Source organism: Chiloscyllium punctatum, chromosome 33 (genome assembly GCF_047496795.1).
Source record: "Chiloscyllium punctatum isolate Juve2018m chromosome 33, sChiPun1.3, whole genome shotgun sequence".
NCBI classification, from domain to species: Eukaryota; Metazoa; Chordata; class Chondrichthyes; order Orectolobiformes; family Hemiscylliidae; genus Chiloscyllium; species Chiloscyllium punctatum.
Window position 1 is genome coordinate 26,868,768 of NC_092771.1, and position 20,466 is coordinate 26,889,233.

The 20,466-nt window shown below is 40.4% G+C and overlaps 1 protein-coding gene across 5 annotated transcripts in view; it reads right to left on the bottom strand.

The window, feature by feature from the left end:
• Window positions 1–599: 599 nt before the first annotated feature.
• The window catches only part of sin3aa (SIN3 transcription regulator family member Aa), a 128,636-nt gene continuing 108,769 nt past the window's right edge, over window positions 600–20,466 (bottom strand). For 4 of the 5 annotated variants that reach the window (XM_072553213.1, XM_072553214.1, XM_072553216.1 and 1 more), the window contains 3 exons: window positions 17,948–18,042; window positions 10,117–10,324; window positions 600–2,876 (listed from right to left, as the gene is read on the bottom strand). In XM_072553213.1, the coding sequence (XP_072409314.1) occupies window positions 2,646–2,876; window positions 10,117–10,324; window positions 17,948–18,042 (534 nt within the window). In that variant the 3' untranslated portion in view covers window positions 600–2,645. Of the gene's footprint in view, window positions 2,877–10,116; window positions 10,325–17,947; window positions 18,043–18,422; window positions 18,715–20,466 lie in introns of those variants that run through there. The other variant, XM_072553217.1, reaches the window with a different exon arrangement.

The window sequence follows — 20,466 nt, forward strand, 5'->3', positions numbered from 1 at the left end:
CTTACAGAAAGCTGAGATCTCCTTACAAATTTGTTTCTCAATTTCCCCATGCCTATTAGGGGGTCTACAATACAATCCAAATAAGGTGATCATCCCTTTCTTATTAATGCAAGATGAGGAAGTCCAATGGGGATTGTGAGCAATTGAAAACCTTAAATGGTCAATTAATGGCTACATAACAGCCTCAACTTGCTGATTACCTGTTTTCTTGGCAGGTGAGCAAAGTGCCTGGTTTTCTGACCAGTAACCAGGGTGACATTGCCTGCTGGGTTGAGGAAGCCTTCATTTCCCTCAATCTGGGGAAAATGATAATCAATGTGTAAGTTATAATGCTTTGTTCTGCACAACTACTTAGCAGTTCTTAAGCAAAAAAGTAAGACCGGACATGGATTTCTATCCTCATTTTTAAAAAAAAATTTACTTTGTGTGATTCAAAATTCAGACAAGATAGGTATTAACCATTGGCCTCTAGACGAATGTGGAGGATATCACAAGAACATTTTTTTAAAAAGCAATTTCTATTTAAACATTGAAAAAGTTACAGAAAACAAGCCGAAAACTTAAATTAATGAAAACAAATACACTTCACACAAGACAGCCAGATTTCAGCCCTGGCGACATTTTAATGGGAAATACTGAACTACAAGTCAAGTTTACAACTTCTGTATAGAAATCACATGTGGGTGGCCAAAGATCACAGTACAGAATACAAAAAGCAATATATATGCATTGTACAAGCTGGCTTAAAAGCCCTGCCTCTTATACTTTACAAAGTGAAAAAAGAGAGGTTGCTGGGGCAAACTGTACAAATCGGTCTCTGACATTATCTGATCACTATGTTGATGAGCACAGTGGCTATCTGAACAGAATCAACATGTTAAATGGACAATTTGAGGTTAGTGCCCAGCAATTGGGCAAGTGGATGAGTAAAAGCTTAATTATATGATTTTCTAGCTGCCATTAGTCAAATCTTGCCTCAATTAGAATGGCTTGTCCAATGCTTTCCAACCCAATACCCATTTTAGCATTTGAGGGAGGGCAAAGGCAGACAAGCCATCTCAGTGGACACAGGAAAAAAGACAGATGGGGTGTGGGGCTGAAGATAATTTAAACTAATTTACAGAAAAAAATTGATAAAAATGTTGAAGGTTCTTTCATGACCAGGACAAGCCTGAATTATCAGCTCGTATGTTGTCGAAAACAGAATAGAGAGTTCCGTGGCTAACAGAGGACTACAACAAAGTCCAAACAGATGGGAACATCCACTTGTGAAATGAAACACACGTACTAATGTGCAGCGTTGCTGTTTAGTCTCATCAAATCAAAAATGGAAATTTTGGAGGTGTTTTTAATCTTTTTTAAAAAAATTACCTTTCAACTGGTAAAAGAATAGCCTGAGCATTAAAATATGATTGGGAGTGGGCTAGCGTTGTTAAATGTATAAAACTGATTTTCAAAGGCATCATAATTAACAGTCTTGTCCTTCAGACATTCAGAGCACTTTCAAGCAATGATGTTCTCATCAACCAAGTTTAAGGTTTGTAGAAAATCTCTCAAAATTCTGCTAAGCTCTTCTTGTGACCCGTTTAATATAAAAAGGAACACTCAAAGTGTTTCATTGTTTTCCAATAGTTTCTATTGTATTCACAAGAAGCTTCAAATGCTAGGATTCAGATGCTTTAAAAAATCTTCAAAATAAAATGCCTAAATGGCTGAAACCAATGTTGCTTGGAACACACAATGAAGCAGCAGGAAAATCTGGGACAGTGTCAAATATGACCAAATTACTAAATCACCATATCAGTTCTGAAAAAAACACTAGAAGGACAGAACAGTATGAGAAAAACCTGAATGGACAGCTGCCACAATAGTAAGAGAGATCTTTCAGTCAGTCAACCACTTGCTCATTAACATCCTTTAATACCTGAAGCTACTAATCAATAGGGTCAAATACTGCATAAAACTGGAACCAGCAGTCTGCCAGACTTCCAAGAGGAAGCGAATTGTGTTTGGAAGACTAAGGCAGGTTTAAAAAAAAAGGTCACAGGTAAATTACCCTCAGAGACCCAGAGTTCAACATTTCCATAATGAAAGAAAAGGTGATTGGACAGTTCCAATGATGTCTGCCATGAAGTTTGGTCCAGTTGTTATTAGACGAGCAAACTTGAATTAAAACTTAAATCAAAAAAAAGGCCAAAATGTACTATGTAATGGCATGCTGCACAGGGACACTTAATGATGCAAGTGTTCTGTACATAATGAAATATCTTTTCACTAACAGAAATTCACACACAAAGAAAGCTACAATTACTCTGAAATCCCTTTGGTAAAAACTTTAATAATGGTGCCTCATTTTTCCATATTAACTAACTTCAAGCCACCTCATACTATGATACACAATAAGCTAGTAGGTAATGCTAGCACATTGATGCAGATTGGTTCTTTTTTAAAAAAAAGTCTGTTGACAATATGTACACAGTATTTACAAAGACATAGCAGTGTTTTTTGTGAGTGCGCGCGTGTGTGTGTGTATGTGTGTGTGTGTGCGTGTGCGTGTGTCGTGGAGAGTAGCTGGTGTATGGCATTGGATGAGATGCCACAACATGGGCACATTGAGTAAGGGGAGGACCTGCTGTGCAAGTTGGTCACGGCCCCTTGAATAAAGCACTGTATTTCACCCTGTATTTATTGATTTTCATGAAGTGCAGTGTTTCCGTTTCACAGGTGGTTGTGCAAGGCACCATGCCTTCCAATCCCTCTCCCATTAGCCACTTGTTGGATTCGGCAGCCATTTCACGAGTGACATGCTCCTTGCTCCATTTATCCACCCAAGCCTGAAACCGCTGGTGTAACCGTGTGCTGACTCGCTCGTGAGACTAAATCCAAAGAGAGAAACAATTAGAGTCATCAATTATGCCAATCAAATTTAACAACAAACTGAGTGAACTCCCAATCACCCCCTCCTTCCCCGTTAAAGGAACTGCCTAGTTCCTTGACAACAAAAACCGATGGCATTTGCACCTTAGTGCTTTTGGGGCTGGGTGCTAAAAGCAGCAATTAGCAGCATCACCGAGACTTATCCAACTGTTCAAATGGTTTACAACAAAATATTGTAACGGATGTTCAAAAGTCCTCTTGGATGAGGGCTTTAGATAGTTATGGGAGGTTGTTGAGTCAGTCTACCTGTCAACATTCTCATAAACTTTAGCAGTATTGTATCTCCCCTCCACTTGTGAAAAAAGGACATCAGTGACAACAATCCACAATCCAGTTATTATTTCAGTAGTCAATAGACAATTACTAAAAACATTTAGGATCTTATTGGCTGAAAAGTTTAAACAAAAATATGGTGAAACATCATCATTGTCGTTCAATAGCAAATTTAATTGATGTCCAAGTGAAGGATAGCAAACTTAAAGAAATTTCTCAGCTTGTAAAATAAAAGAATAGTGAGAATCTAGAACAGAGCGCCATGGAAACAAGAGATTAGCAATTCTGAATGATGAACCATCTCCTCATCTCAGTCACAGTATTGTGGATCTTTGGAATTATCCACCTCAGAGATTTTTAGATACTAAGGGAATTGAGGAAATTCCCTTGCAGGAACATGGTTCATAAGTTCATACGCTATAGGAGCGGAATTAGGCATTTGGCCCATCGAGTCTTCTCTGCCATTCGATCATGGCTGAAAGGTTCCTCGCCCCCATTTTCTTGCCTTCTCCCCATAACCCTTCAACCCATTACCAATTACATCTCTAACCCCTCCTTAAATTTACTCACTATCCCAGCATCCGCCGCACTTTGGCGTAGCAAACTCTAGAGATTCACAACCCTTTGGGAGAAGTAGTTTCTCCACAACTCTCCTTTAAATTTGCTGCCCCTTGACCTAAGACTAGGACCTCTCATCCTGAATGCCCCAAAAGAGGAATCATCCACACCTTTTATCATCTTGAATACCTCAATTTAATCTGCCCTCATTCTTCTAAATTCCAGAGAGAGTAGAGGCCTAAACTGTTCAATCTCTCTTCATACGACAAACTGCTCATCTCTGGGATCCATCTCGTGAACCTCCTCTGAACTACATCCAATGCCACAACACCTTTCCTCAAATAAGAGGACCAAAACGGTGCACACCGCTCCAGGTGCAGTCTCACCAATACCTTGTATCATTGCAACAATATTTCCTTACCTTTCCTTACCTCAGCCAATCATCTATCCAAGCTAATAAATTAGTCATAAACCCATATGCTCCAACCTTGTGAATTAACCTTATCAAACGCCTTCTGGAAATCCAGATATATTACATTTACAGGATCCCCATTATCTACTTTGCTTGTTACATTTTTGAAGAACTCTAGAAAATTAGTCAAACATGATTTGCCCTTCATAAAACCATGCTGACTCTGATGGATAGCGTTTTGATTTGCTTCCTTGATAATGATTTCTAACACTTTCCCAACAACAGATGTTCAACTAACTGGTCTGTAATTTTTCACATATTGTCTCCCTCCCTTTTTGAATAAGGGCATTATATTAGTATTTTTTCAAACCACTGTAACTTTTTCCATGTCCAGGGAATTTTGGAATAGTGTAATCAATGGATCCATTATCTCCACTGCCACTTCCTTTAATATCCTAGGATGTAGGCCATCAGGCCCAGGGGACTTGTCTCCTAATAGTTTGCTGAGCACCTTTTCGTCATCGATGTTGATTGTTCCAAGTTCTACCCTTTTTATTGCCTTTTCCAATAGGAATGGTATTATTCTTAGAATCCTTACAATGTGGGCACAGGTCTTAGGCCCAACAAGTCCACACTGACCCGCCGAAGAGTTGGCCCACCCAAACCCATTACTCAATACTCTATATTTACCCCTGATTAATGCACCTAACCTACACATCCTGAACACTATGAACAATTTAGCATGGCCAATTTACCTAATCTGCACATCTTTGGATTGTGGGAGGAAACTGGAGCAAACCCACGCAGACACGGGGAGAGTGTACAAACTCCACACATACAGTCGCCCAAGGCTAGAATCGAACGCAGGTGCCTGGCGCTGTGAGGCAGCAGTGCTAACCACTGTGCCACCATGTCGCCCATATTGTTCTCCATTGTGAAAACGGAGGCAAAGTATTGATTTAGCATCTCTGCCATTTCAGTGCTCCCCACTATTAACTCTCCGGTTTCATCTTCCAAGAGACCAACACTGACCTTAGCGATTCTCTTCCCTTTTATATTCCTATAGAAGGTTTTGCTATCCTTTTTGATATTTTATGTTAGTTATCTTTGGTAATTTACCTTAGCTCTTTTTATTAATTTTTTTAGTATCCCTTTGTTTATGTTTGAAAGTTTTGCAAGCTTTGATCCTGCCACTGGCCTTTCCAATATATCTTGTTTTTGATTGTCCTTGCCCTCCTTGTTTAGCTATGGATTTTCCCCCCCTCCCCTTACTATCTTTCTTTCTCACTGGGATATATTTTAGTTGTGTCAATTGACACTTAACAGAGAGGAGATAAATAATTATGGAACTAATATCGAGTTGGGGGGAAGCTGGAGGAGTAGTGGTAACATCACCCAATTTGCAATCCAGAACAGCAGGATAACCATTGGAGACCAAGGATTCAAATCATACTCCAGCAGCTGGTGAAATTGAAATTTAATTTGTCAAACTGAATTTAATTCAATAAGTCTGAAACACAAAGTTGGTCCCAGTAACAGACTCTACAAAACCAACTTTGGTAATCAGAGAAACTTATTTGGTTCATTAATGTCCTTTAGGGAAGGAAATCACTCCCCAGTCTGGCCACATGTCAGAGATGTACAGCATGGAAACAGACCCTTCGGTCCAACCAGTCCATGCCGACCAGATATCCCAACCCAATCTAGTCCCACCTGCCAGCACCCGGCCCATATCCCTCCAAACCCTCTCCCCGTGTCTGCGTGGGTTTGCTCCAGTTTCCTCCCACAATCCAAAGATGTGCAGATTAGGTAAATTGGCCATGCTAAATTGTTCATAGCATTCAGGAATGTGTAGGTTAGGTGCATTAATCAGGGGTAAATATAGAGTATTGAGTAATGGGTTTGGGTGGGCCAACTCTTCGGCGGGTCAGTGTGGACTTGTTGGGCCTAAGACCTGTGCCCACATTGTAAGGATTCTAAGAATAATACCATTCCTATTGGAAAAGGCAATAAAAAGGGTAGAACTTGGAACAAGCAACATCGATGACGAAAAGGTGCTCAGCAAACTTCCCATCCAAGTACCTCTTAAATGTTGCAATTGTACCAGCCTCCACCACTTCCTCTGGCAGCTCATTCCATACATGTACCACCCTCTGCGTGAAAAAGTTGCCCCTTAGATCCCTTTTATATCTTTCCCCTCTCACCCTAAACCTTTGCGCTCCAGTTCTGGACTCCCCAACCCCAGGGAAAATACTTTGTCTATTTATTTATCCTATCCATGCCCCTCATATTTTGTAAACCTCTATAAGGTCACCCCTCAGCCTCCGACGCTCCAGGGAAAACAGCCCCAGCCTGTTCAGCCTCTTCCCATGACAATTTGGTTAACTCTTAAATGCCCCCTGAAATAGCCAAGAAGCCAAGCAATACAAGGAGTCTTAAAACTGGACAACAAATGCTGGGTCTGCCATTGCCACCCACATTCCATGATGAATAAAGAAAAACTTTTAAAAGCTCTGCTTCTTCCTCTGTCCAAATTTTGTGTTCTTTTTAAAAACAGAAAATGCGAGAGAAACTCTGGCAGCATATGTGGAGAAATTAACAGAATGAACATTTCTAGTCCGATACGACACGTCTTCACACAGTGGTGATGAAGAGTCATTTTGGACTCGAATTGTCTACTCTGATTCTCTCTGCATAGATTGTACCAGTCCTGCAAGATCTCTTCCCCAGCATTTTCTGTTTTTGTTTCAGATTGGCAGCAGCTGCAGTATTTTGCTTTTACTTGTGTTCTTTTTACAAGTTGATCCCACGAAAAGTGCAGATCTAGCTGTTTATCAGTGGAATAAAATAAAGTCAGTGCAGTATCAAAACTCTTCTGCTAGATGGCAGCAGCATTTAGTATACGCTAAGTCTAGTAATACAAAAAATGCTGAGTTCATTTTTACAGAATTGTTTATTGAGTTCAAAGTTTTGGGATTTTAGAAAACTCAAATCTACTTCCGTGGTATTAGTTGCGATGCTGTCTGATATGGTTCCCAATTTCAAAATGTGGCAGAGGCATACCAGTTAAACAGCTATGCTAGACAATTAAAGCAATGCTTCCTAAAGTGGGAGCCCAAGTGGGATTGTGAACTGAAATTTGTCGATCAAAATCTCTGAGTAATGCCCAGGCACCATGAAGCTCTGATTATGTGACAGGTGAGTTAGGAGCAGGATTAGGCCATTCAGCCCCACAAACCTGTTCCATTAGGCAAAAATATCATGGCTGAATCTGATTGTAGCCTCAAAACTGCAATCCTATCAACCCCTGAAAACCTTTCGCTCCCTTGCTCAACAAGAATCTAGCTACCTCAGTCTTAAAAATATTCAAACTCTACTTCTATCACCCTCTTCCTTAGATTCACAACCCTCAGAGAGAAAAATGATCACCTCACTAAGTCTTAAATAGTGATTCCTACTTCTAGGTTTTCCCACTAAGAGGAAACATCCTTTCTGTATTCAACATGCCAAGACTCCGGAGGATCTTTTCATTTCAATCAAGTCACCTCCTACTCTTTTAAACCTCAGAGGATACACAAACCCAGCCGATTCAACACTTTCTCACAGACAACCCTCTGATTTCAGATTTTGTCTGGTAAATCTTCTTTGAACTGCCTCCAACGCATTTACAGTATCCTTAAATAAGGTGCCCAGTACTGTATACTCTATTCCAGATGCATTCTCACCAGTGCCCTATAACTAAAGTATAACTCCTCTGGATATTATGGGATTAGAATAGTTAGATACTTGTTTTTGACTAGTACATACCTGATGGGCTGAAGGGTCTTTTCTCTCTGACTCCCTACTTTGGATTCAATTTCTCTTGTGATAATAAATAACATTCTATTTACTTTCTTAAATACTTGCTTCACCGGCATACTAATCTTTTGTGATTCATGCACAAGGACTTGCAAATCTCTCTAAATCTTAAAGCTCTGAAATCTCTCACCAGCCAAGGGAACTCGTCTTGTAACAGCTGTGCTCCCAAAACTTCCCTCATACCCCACTTTCCCAATTCTCGCTTGGAGGAAGGACAATTTCCAAGCTTCAAAATGGGGCCACAGTGGGAAAATGCTTGGGAAGTACTGCTAGTTGTTGAAACATTGACAGTAAATTGGAAGTAAAACTAAGTAAATGAAAGGGTTGGGGAAGAAAAGAGATAATATGGGCAACAAAGAGAAGACAAGTGAACAGAAGAATTTAAACTTGAAATAAAAATACTAGATGTTGGCAAACACTAAGCCAGTCAGGTGGCATCTAGGTTTGCTTTCGTTTTAGCAATGTCATCATACACTTGATTTTTACAGTACATTCCAAACAGCAAGTAAACAAAGTATAATACTCCCCCAGACTATCATGAGGGATTAAAAAAAAAGTATAAAATCATAGAATCCCGACTCTGTAGAGGCAAGCCAGTTGGCCCATCGAATCCACACAGCCTCTCCAAAGAACATCCCACCCAAACTCACCCCCTTATCCTATCCCCATAATCCTGTATATCCCATAGCTAATCCACTTAAATGACAAATCCCTAGACAGTGGGAGGAAACTGGAACACCTGGAGGAAAACCACGCAGACATAGGGAGAATGTGCAAACTCCACACAGACAGTCGCCTGAGGGTAGAATCGAACCCAGGTCCCTGGTGCTGTGAGGCAGCAGAACCGTCCCATAAAGTAATAAAAGACAAAAGAAATTCAAGAAAACTGCTACAAAGAGAGATGTATTTCCAAAGTTTTTTGGCTTTTACTCATCAGGACAAATGAAAGAATGCCAAATTTCAAACGATTACAACTATTTATATCACACAAAAAAAAGGGTTGAATGTTTGAACAGTCAACTCTGATTAACACTGAGAAAGTAGTGTGGAAGTATAAGCTTCCTAAGGCTTCAGGTAATTCAAAACCTTACTTTGCAAACAAAAGAAATATGTTCAAGCCAAGAATGGCTCACTGGAATGAACATTGTAAGCAACAATGAGCCACGTTACAAGCTTGGCTGATAATTTCACATTGAATTGTAGTGCAGTTACTTTGTGTCAGGTGACTGTTTCTAATAATAAAGAATACCGCAGGGCAGAGGTTAAATGATGTAATTTACACCGAGTAAAGGCAAGTATAGACCAAGTCTTTATTTAAGCAGCCTTCATCGAAAGACTTTGCCAACATCTTGACATGTCTATCAGATTCACCAAATTAGTAAAATACTAACTGATAAACCCTGCCTTCTTTGTTTAAAGGTTTACCTTGGAGTTAATTTATGTTACTTATGTGGAGCTGCTGTATGTAATGTTTCAAATGTCCTGTCACACTCACCCAATTAGTGGTCAACTACTCAAACTGATTCTGAATGTAAAAATATTTTCAGTGATGGAAATCCAAAGTGTTCCTGTGAAAAATTACTCAAGTGTATATGTTGAGTTATTTAATAACATTTTGGAGAGATGAGTAGGAGATTTGTCTTGATCTTTATAAATTAATAATGAGGGACTGAAGAAAATATAAAGGAATTCCACTTCATACGCCACATGCATACACCATGTGTACTAAATAGCTTTCTTAAAATAGGACTTGACAAGAATCCCTTTTTAATTGAACAAATCCAATGATATTCATGTATAACAGAAGAGGCTTAAAACGGTTTAATCTCAGCGTAAACAGAAGTGCTGGGAACATACAGTAGATCAGATAGCACCAGTGTAGGCAGAAGCTTAGGTTTACAGATAAGAATTCTTATGACGAAACGCCAATGACCTGACATATTAACTCTTGATTTCCCCTCCGTTACCTGCTGATAGTTACCACTTTTTATGTTTGTGTGTCAGATTTCCAGCACCCATCCACAGTGTTTTACTTTTTGTAACTTAAAACACATGCAATTTGCAAGCTGTGTACTGACCTGGCGAGCCCTGAGCAGCGCAGTTCTCCTGTACATGTAGTCTTCTGATTTGAAGACATACACCATCTTGTAAGAGTTGAGTTTAAAATTGCACTGCGCTTTATCATAGTTCTCTGCATTTTCTATGGATTTCTTATTGCTGCATTCCTTCCCTTCCTTTTCCTGCTGCTCCCGACCCCGTTGGCACTTGCGAATTCGGCGCAGATTCCTAAAAGAGAAAAGGACATACAGGTCAGTGACTCAGATGAGTGCAATGGAACAAAGAAGTTGATAAAGTTCAAGATCTGCAAAACATCAATCACTGTCGTCATCCCACCTTTGTGCTTGCCTCCAAATTCCTCAAATTGCAATTCAGAAAACTTTGCAATGACTTTCTAAAGAATATTATGAAGGAGGCCGTTTGGCCCACGTGTCCAAGCCTATTCTCCAAAATGTCTATCTAATTATTTCCACTCTCCTGCTCTTTCCCTACAGGTCCATAAGTTTCAAATATTCAGGTTGACCTTTGGTGAATTTTGACTTAATCTATAGACTTAAATAGATTTAACGTAGGCTGGACAAGCTGACACCCAGCATTAGTAGCAACATTGCTCATAAATATAGCAATAGTGACAAATACCAATTCATGATTCAGTTTTAATATCAGCTGAGAGATAATGTGTTAAAGCGAAATGTTCATTTTAATGTTTAAAAATAAGCTTAATATCATGCACACATCAGCAATAATCAAGGGTGAGCATGCAATTTAGCAATCATCATTGACACATTGGTGTTAACAAACATACCATCTAAATTATTTGATAAAAGAAGCAAAAGCAACAAGAGCAAAATGTTTTCCCATACTAAGTGAAAATCTGGGCTGCACCGCCTGTCCGGATAGGTGGAGGCAGATTCAATTGAAGGGAACTGGACACAATCAGTCAAATGGCCTCCTCGATCGACCCTGTGATCCAGTGATGTTTTCTAATTTGCAAAAGCTGTTCATTCAAATGTGCAGATCCTCAAAATTAATTTCACTCTGTCTTGCATGCCTGCTAATTTAAAAGTACCAATTGTCCGTATCCTGCACAAAACCACGGGCTGCTGCATTTCCATGCACTTAGGGGGAGCATTTTAAATTCACGTTCCATCCGTGCTCATGAAAAACACCATTAAAAATCCCTGGCAAAAATAACTATCCCAAAACATATGCAGCACAACAGTAAAATTCTGTGCAAGCAACAAAACTACTTTGCCCAAGATATTATACAGTGATGACCAATCGTGGGAAAAAAATACTTTTTAGTTTCCTATAATTTATACATTCCACTTAGGAACCACCAAGGATAAAGGACCACAGTTCTTGTGATTGGAATATGTGAACAGAAATAAAGATAAATATAGTTATATTGTGCCGGTAAGGAGATTGCCCAAACTGTCATACAGTTAAACAAAGCGATAAGGTTAAAAACAGAACCAGTCCTTGTTGCCTCTCGTTCCTGTGGGAAGCTAGAGAAATGAATGCTGGGCCTCTTGCTGACATATTTGTATCATCGACAGTCACAGGTGAGGTGCCGGAAGACTGGAGGTTGGTTAATGTGGTGCCACTGTTTAAGAAGGGCGGTAAAGACAAGCCAGGGAACTATAGACCGGTGAGCCTGACCTCAGTGGTGGGCAAGATGTTGGAGGGAATCCTGAGGGATAGGATGTACATGTATTTGGAAACGCAAGGACTGATTAGGGATAGTCAACATGGCTTTGAGCGTGGGAAATCATGTCTCACAAACTTGATTGAGTTTTTTGAAGAAGTAACAAAGAGGATCGATGAGGGCAGAGCAGTAGATGTGATCTATATGGACTTCAGTAAGGTGTTCGACAAGGTTCCCCCATGGGAGACTGATTAGCAAGGTTAGATCTCATGGAATACAGGGAGAACTAGCCATTTGGATACAGAACTGGCTCAAAGGTAGAAAACAGAGGGTGAAGGTGGAGGGTTGTTTTTTAGACTGGAGGCCAGTGACCAGTGGAGTGCCACAAGGATCGGTGCTGGGTCCTCTACTTTTTGTCATTTACATAAATCATTTGGATGCAAGCATAAGAGGTACAGTTAGTAAGTTTGCAGATAATACCAAAATTGGAGATGTAGTGGACAGCGAAGAGGGTTACCTCAGATTACAACAGGATCTGAACCAGATGGGCCAATGGGCTGAGAAGTGGCAGATGGAGTTTAATTCAGATAAATGCGAGGTGCTGCATTTTGGGAAAGCAAATCTTAGCAGGGCTTATACACTTAATGGTAAGGTCCTAGGGAGTGTTGCTGAACAAAGAGACCTTGGAGTGCAGGTTCATAGCTCCTTGAAAGTGGAGTCGCAGGTAGATGGGATAGTGAAGGAGTTTCGTATGCTTTTCTTTATTGGTCAGAGTATTGATGTTGCGGATGTACAGGGCATTGGTTAGGCCACTGTTGGAATATTGCATGCAGTTTTGGTCTCCTTCCTATCGGAAAGATGTTGTGAAACTTGAAAGAGTTTAGAAAAGATTTACAAGGATGTTGCCAGGGTTGGAGGATTTGAGCTACAGGGAGAGGCTGAACAGGCTGGGGCTGGTTTTCCGGGAGCGTCGGAGGCTGAGGGGTGACCTTATAGAGGTTTACAAAATTATGAGGGGCATGGATAGGATAAATAGACAAAATCTTTTCTCTGGGGTCGGGGAGTCCAGAACTAGAGGGCATAGGTTTAGGGTGAGAGGGGAAAGATATAAAAGAGACCTAAGGGGCAACTTTTTCACGCAGAGAGTGGTATGTGTACGGAATGAACTGGCATAGGATGTGGTGGAGGCTGGTACAATTGCAACATTTAAGAGGCATGTGGATGGGTATATGAATAGGAAGGGTTTGGAGGGATATGGACCGGGTGCTGGCAGGTGGGACTAGATTGGGTTGGGATATCTGGTCGGCATGGACAGGTTGAACCCAAGAGTCTGTTTCCATGCTGTACATCTCTATGACTCTATGCAGAAGTGGGTACTGCAGATGCTGGAGATTAGAGTCAAGGTTAGGGTGGTGCTGGAAAAGCACACCTTCCTAATGAAGGGCTTTTGCCCGAAATGTCGATTTTCTTGCTCATCGGATGCTGCCTGACCTGCTGTGCTTTTCCAGCATCGCTCTAAATCGCCTCTTGTTCTATGTCAATGGTATATCATACCATCAATTGGATTAGATTAGATTAGATTCCCTACAGCATGGAAACAGGCCCTTGGGCCCAACAAGTCCACAATGACCCTCTGAAAAGTAACCCACCCAGATTCATTCCCTTACATTTACTCCTGACTAATGCACCTAACTCTTTGGGCAATTTAGTATGGCCAATTCGCCTAACCTGCACATCTTTGGATTTTGGGAGGAAACTGGAACACCAGGAGGAAACCACAGGGAGAATGTGCAAACTCCACACAGACAGTCGCCTGAAGCCAGAATCGAAACTGGGTCCCTAGCGCTGTGAGGCAGCAGTGCTAACCACTGAGCCACCGTGCCGCCCCGATTATAGTCATTGTATATTACTGTAAACCTCAGGTACTGAATAAAGCTCTCTTGTACTCTGTCCAGCCACTATATCTAAATCTCAACATCAGAAGAATTTCCATGAACATTTTCACCACCTATAGCCAGACCCCACCACCAAAAATATATTTCCCTCCCTAATCATATGTGTTCCATAGGGACCGTTCCCTCCGCAAGTCCCTCGTTCGTTCACACACCCCACCAACCCTCATCCACACCAGGCAGCTTCCCCTTCTGCCACAAGAGGTGCAAGACTTGTCCGCTCTCACCTCCATCCAAGGCTCTAAGGGATCATTCCAAATCCAGCAGATCTACTTGCAAACCCTCAAACCTCATTTACTGCATCCATTGGTCCAGATATGGTCTCCAGTACAGAGAGACCGAGTGCAAATTCATACAATGATTCAGGGAACACCGCTGGTCTGTAGGCACCAAACAACCCCACCTTCCAGTGGCTATCCATTTCAACTCCCAATGATATGTTCATTCTGGGTCTCCTGCATCATCTAAACAAGGCCACCTGCAAGTTGGAGGAAGAAACCTCATTTTCCACCTCGGGAGCCTACAACCACTTGGTCTCAACATCGAATTCACCAGTTTCCAAGTCTCCCCACCCCATCCCAGATCCAACCCTCCGTCTTGGCACCACCCTCTTGACCTGACCTCCCTGTCCATTTTCCTTCCCATCTATTCGTTGCATGCTTCCCACTGAGCTATCACAAAAACCTTCTACCTGCATCCACTTATCGCCATCGCACCTACCTTCCCCCAGCCGCACCACCCCCATTTATTTCTGAACCCCTTCCCCCTCCCCACTTCTGATGAAAGATCCTGCCCAAAGCAACTCTCCTGCTCCTCAGATGCTGTCTGACCTGCAGTGTTTTTTCCAGTGCCACATTTTATCTAACTGTTATAAAGAAGGGCAGCGGTGTTATTGCTGGAGTCTTAGTCAATACATATATCCCTCAAACAAAGTAACAAAGCAGATTATCTGAGCAGTACCATAGTTTATCAGAATTTGCTAAACACATTTGGTCATCGCGTTTCTTAAGTACAATAGTGACTACTGTTACGATACGGTGTAAACTCTCCTGCTTAATTTAAAACCAGCCACACAGAAAAGATTTATCCCATGCAGTAATCTGCAAAAATTTAATAGGCCAAGAACTAGTTAAAGTAAAAATTAACAATTTTATTTCTTAAAGCATAACAAAGAATAATTAACAACTATTTACAACTCCTTCCTCTAACCTATCTTATACTTTGCCCTTCTACAATACTAGTCCAATAAAACTCCCAAGTAGGATTTACAAAATAAAACTGCTTATCACAAAACCAGGTAGCTTTCAGTTTTCTCTGTATTCATGTCTTCTTCTTTTTGGACATTCTGCTTCATAGGTTACTGATCAATAAAGGTATCTTTCAGAGAGCTACTTTTCAGGCTGTCTTTTTAAATGCTGGGGCTTAGCAGTTCTCCTCTCAACTGTTCAATTTTCCCAGTCTTATATTCTCAAAGCATCAGATTGTGTCATTGGTTTTTAAGAATGTCAATATACTCAATTCAAACATGATTGGAACTTGGTATTTTTTCAGGGTATAATTTAAACTGATTGGCCTAATTCAAATCTGTTTTATCATTTCTAGGCAACCAGCTAATTTAGCTTTTGACCAAGTGTTAGCTTACTGAGAACACTTGGTTCTGTCAGGTAGCTCTACCAGCTTTTAACTCTCTTAAAAGGTACAGTACACCCATAACACTACACTTAAATAAGAGTACTTAGATGCCTACAGTGCTTTGAGGTGTCCCCAGATTATGAAAAGCACTATATAAATATAAGCTTTTTCCCCTTTTTATGGAGGATGCAGTTGAATATATCTCTAAAAATAAGGTCCTAGCTTCTTCCTCAGTGATGGTGTTGATGGCTGGTAACTGACAAAGCAAAATATACTCCACCCCTTACTGAAGCGTACTGTTCAGAAACCAACTTACTTTAAACCTTATTACTGTGAGAAATAAGTAACTGAAAGAATACTTGGTTTTGCAGGTGATAAATAAAAGGGTTTAAACGTTACAGTTGAATGTACTAAAACATGTGCTTTCAAGGAATGTACTAACAAATATATTTTAGGACAATAATTTCTCAGGAAGGTCTACAAATTGAATTTACCGCCTTAAAGTAGCTCACAGGGTGCAATGGAGCGTGTAAAACTCTTACAAAGAATAATATTGCCCAACATGTTACCTTGTGATCAATCAACATATCTTGGTTAAGTGAATGTGAACAAAAACAAATTCTCTCCATCTCACCTCTCAAAGATTATTCCTATCACAGTGACCAGTTATTATAATGACACATAGTATGTCCATGATAATTTGTGCAGTGAACTCTCAAAAAGGGTGCACATTGAAACTGGTGTATGCAGTTGCATTTAATATATTCAATCTTCCATCTCACCTCTGAATTTTTAAACTTCTTTTTCTCTTTTCATTGTTATTTGCTCATTCAAACATTAGGAACAGGAAAATGCCACTTAGCCCATGGAGCCTGTTTTTCAATCAAATTAGATCACTACTGATGTAGAACACAATGACATTTATTCATCTTTTGTTCCATATCCCTCGACATTCTTACTTCTGTCTTAGTCTTGAAAATCTCACATATCCACCACCTGTTAGAGGACATGATTGCACATTTCCACTAGCTATTGTGAAAAATTTCCTTCATGATAAATGATCAAATTCCAATTCAGTGAATCTATTTCTTTTTGGATTCCCTCAGCTTCTCTGTCTCTACTCTACTAATCTTTTTTTTAAGTATCTCACCTTCTGAACTCAAGAGATATATTGCACATTTCAAATATCTACGCTAATAATTAAACCATTGAACTGTTCTTTCATTTTAGTACATCTCGATTGTATTCCTTTCAAGACAAACATATCCAGCCTGTGGTAGTGATCAGAACTGAATGTAATACTTCAAATGGGGTCTGACTGAAACTCTGTGCAATCTGGGGATTTTACCCTTTTCCCTATGCAATAAGCCTTTGGGATAACATTGCAGTGGACATGTTGATTGCTCCTGATTTATACACTATCTCTCAACTCCTTTGTTCTTCCAGTTTCTGGTCTTGTGCTATTAATAAAATATTCTGATTAGCCACTCTTAGTTCATCTCAAACTTCTCCACATTGAACTCCATATGAATCCATTTAACTCCACATGAATGCACTGCGCATTCTGACTTAGCATCATGAACAAACTAGAACGTGCAATACTGTAATAATTCATCTAAGTCATTTATATGGTGAAACACTGAGGGTCAAGAACACATTCCCAAGGAGCATGACATCTCACATTACAGCAATCAAGTAGATTCTCTTTATCCCTCACCTACTTAAACAACCAATTATCAAGACATGCCAAAGATTGCCTCTGATTCCACACACACACCCACAGTCTTGTTAATTTCTTGCAATGGAATCTTACTAATTTGCTTTCCTACAATGCACAATGACAAGATAAATAAACAATCTTCTGTTCTTGTGAATGACGTCCTCAAAAAACTCAACTGTATTATCCAGACATGATCTACCCTTCACAACTTCAACTCTAATTACCTCATACTTGTTCAGCAGCTCACTTCACCCATGACAATAGTGTAGAAAGACTACTGAAATCTGGTATATTTTATTATCTGTTTCTTCACAAAGGACTTAAAGAGCATTAGAAACGGTACAGAGGAGTTTTATCAGAATATTAGCTGTTTGAAGAACTTCAGTTCTGAGGGCAGGTTGGAAAAAATTTGGAGGTGACCTACCAGGTATTCAAGGTGAGAGGCTTTGATGAGGACAATAGCGAAAACAAATCAAACTAGGGGTCATGGATTTAAAATAATTAGCAAAGGATTTAGAAAATGTCATTACTCAAGGGAGCTGATGAGATATGGATCACTCTACCTCAAAAGGTGGAAGCCGATTTCATAAATAATTTTTAAATGGAGTTGGACAGGTGCTAGAGAATGAAAAACTTGCAGGGTTATGGACAAAAAGCAGGATGTGGAACTAATTGGTACTAATTTTCCAAAAAGCCAGAACATGCAGGATGGTCCAAACCAGTCCCTCTGTGCCGTGTAGTTCTATGGACCTCCCTTCGAAATATTCCACTCATCAGCACACAAATGCAAGACAAAAAGCATATTTCTTTCAGCAATAATTAAGTTGTGTTCTCCCAAACAACTAAGTATCATTTACAGTGATTCAATGATCATAGCTTAATTAGTGGAAAAGCCTTACCTAGGCAGGAACACAGGTTTCTGTGCTAAATGTTCCCGTAGTTCGGGAGAGGTAGAATCGGAATTCATATAACGATCCAAAAAGTCTGACCAGCGCTGCAATCAAACAGAGAAGTGTTTATTAAATACAATTAGCCCCGTAGGAAGAGAAGTCAGATTACTTGCTCCACGTGATATTTATTTTCTTATATTGAAGTTCAACCTCGGCATACAATTATAAGTTTCTTCCAATGCGAGTGGGTTGGGGGTGTGGTCGGGAAAAAGAAAATCACCCAGGGACACTGTTTCTTCAAATAAAGTTGCACTTAGTGTCATGAAATTTCTCCTATCTCTGCTGATCCACATCCACATTTCAAAGCAGAAGCTCAATAGTGAGATCTAGGAGATCAACAAAAGAGAAGAAAGACTTGAAAGACTTGCCTTGGTGTAGCGCCTTTCATAAGCTCAGGACGTCCCAAAGCGCTTTACAGCCAATGAAGTCCTTTTGAAGTGCAGTCACTGTTGTAAATGTAGGAAACGTGGCAGCCAATTTGTGCACAGCAAGCTCCCACAAACAGCAATGTGAAAATGACCAGATAATCTCTGTCTTTTTTAAAAAAAAAGTACTGGTTGAGGGATAAATTTTGGCCAGGACACCGGGGATAATTCCCCTGCTCTTCTTCGAAATAGTGCCTTGGGATCTTTTACGTCCACCTGTGAGGGCAGACGGGGCCTCGGTTTAATGTCTCATCCGAAAGACGACACCTCCAACACCTAAAAGGCTGACACCTGCAATATGGCATGGATAAGTCAGGGGTAAGTTAATTTTGACACATCCAAGCTTCATTAAAATGATAAATCAACAGTAACAACAAAGAACTGATTACAAACTGACTCAAAAATGTACAAGACAGATATAGCCATATGGCTCAACCAGTCAACATTTCTCCTCTCTACCAGTAGAAATTCTAAGTCCAACAAAAAATAAATGAGACAGACCCTGTAACAGACTAGACAAAAGATTGGTCAGAAGTTAATTTATATGGTGAGGTTGAGCTTGAATCAAAACTGTGGAAGGTATTCTAACTACAAAGAAATGCGACATCTCTCAATCTCTTTGATTTCAGGCTGCGAATGGATGGGCATCATGCTCCCAGAGCTCTATCAAAATCTATCTTGTGCAGTTGCCAGAGATTGGATATTAGCATCCACACTAGACTACTTTCAGAATTACAATATTGTAATTGACAATCAAGGGTTTTAAAACTCTGTGCAGTAGCCAGGAGGAACCTGGAATTTACTAATCCAAAAGGAGGATAAGTCACAAGCAGACTGAGCTCTGACATTTTTTTATGTCTCCTGTTCGACCAGGATAGTGACTGGCACTCGGAACAAACCGAGATCATGAGTTCAAATCTCAGCACATCAAGTTGTGAAACCAAGCTGAATAAATCTGGTCATTTGTGGCTCAACACCAGCACCTGGGTTGCAATAAAACACAACAGAGAGCCAACCACTCCCATCAAGTCTGGTCTCTACATGACTCTGGACCCATTCAATTGTGGACAACTGCAACAAGTTCAAAAACAAATTAAAATGTCTGTCAAACATTCAAGCTTTGTTTTAGGACAACCACAGTGCAGTCAGCCGAATAAACCCTCCTCATCACATGGAGAGTGAGCCCAAATGAAACATTAAGGAGCTAATGTCACAAACTCATTGTGGGTTTGTCCCCTCAGCAAGATAGACCTATTCGAGGTGAGGGAATAGTGATACATTCAAATAAAGCCAGCAGTTCTCAACATTAACTCCTGACTCCAGAAAGTTTCAAATAAGGTCAAGAACATATTCTGGTCACCACTCAATGTTCCTCTCAATGAATACTGGAATAACATTTTTTTTAGATTAGATTACTTACAGTATGGAAACAGGCCCTTCGGCCCAACAAGTCCACACCGCCCCGCCGAAGCGCAACCCACCCATAACCCTACATCTACCCCTTACCTAAAACTACGGGCAATTTTAGCATGGCCAATTCACCTGACCTGCACATCTTTGGACTGTGGGAGGAAACCGGAGCACCCGGAGGAAACCCACGCAGAAACGGGGAGAATGTGCAAACTCCACACAGTTAGTCGCCTGAGGCGGGAATTGAACCCGGGTCTCTGGCGCTGTGAGGCAGCAGTGCTAACCACTGTGCCACCCACATTTGGAGGGAGCTCTGAGAAATAAATTCAATGAAATGACCAAGTCCACAAGCACACAATTGCTAGACCAAGGACATGCATCTCATTGAAGGAAACCAACATGAAAAAGTAAATGCACTGGAATGACCTTGTGAAAAGTCTCACTTTTATAACAAGCACAAGTTCCATTGGTTAGAATGGCATTATTGCCATGCTACTATGTCATCTAACAACCCAAAGCATCAGAATCTATAAGGGTCTATGAACCATGACTGCAATATAATCATAACATAATTGCATACCACCATAAAGCATGGCTTCATAGTTCAGCACATCCCTTACTTGGATGGTCATC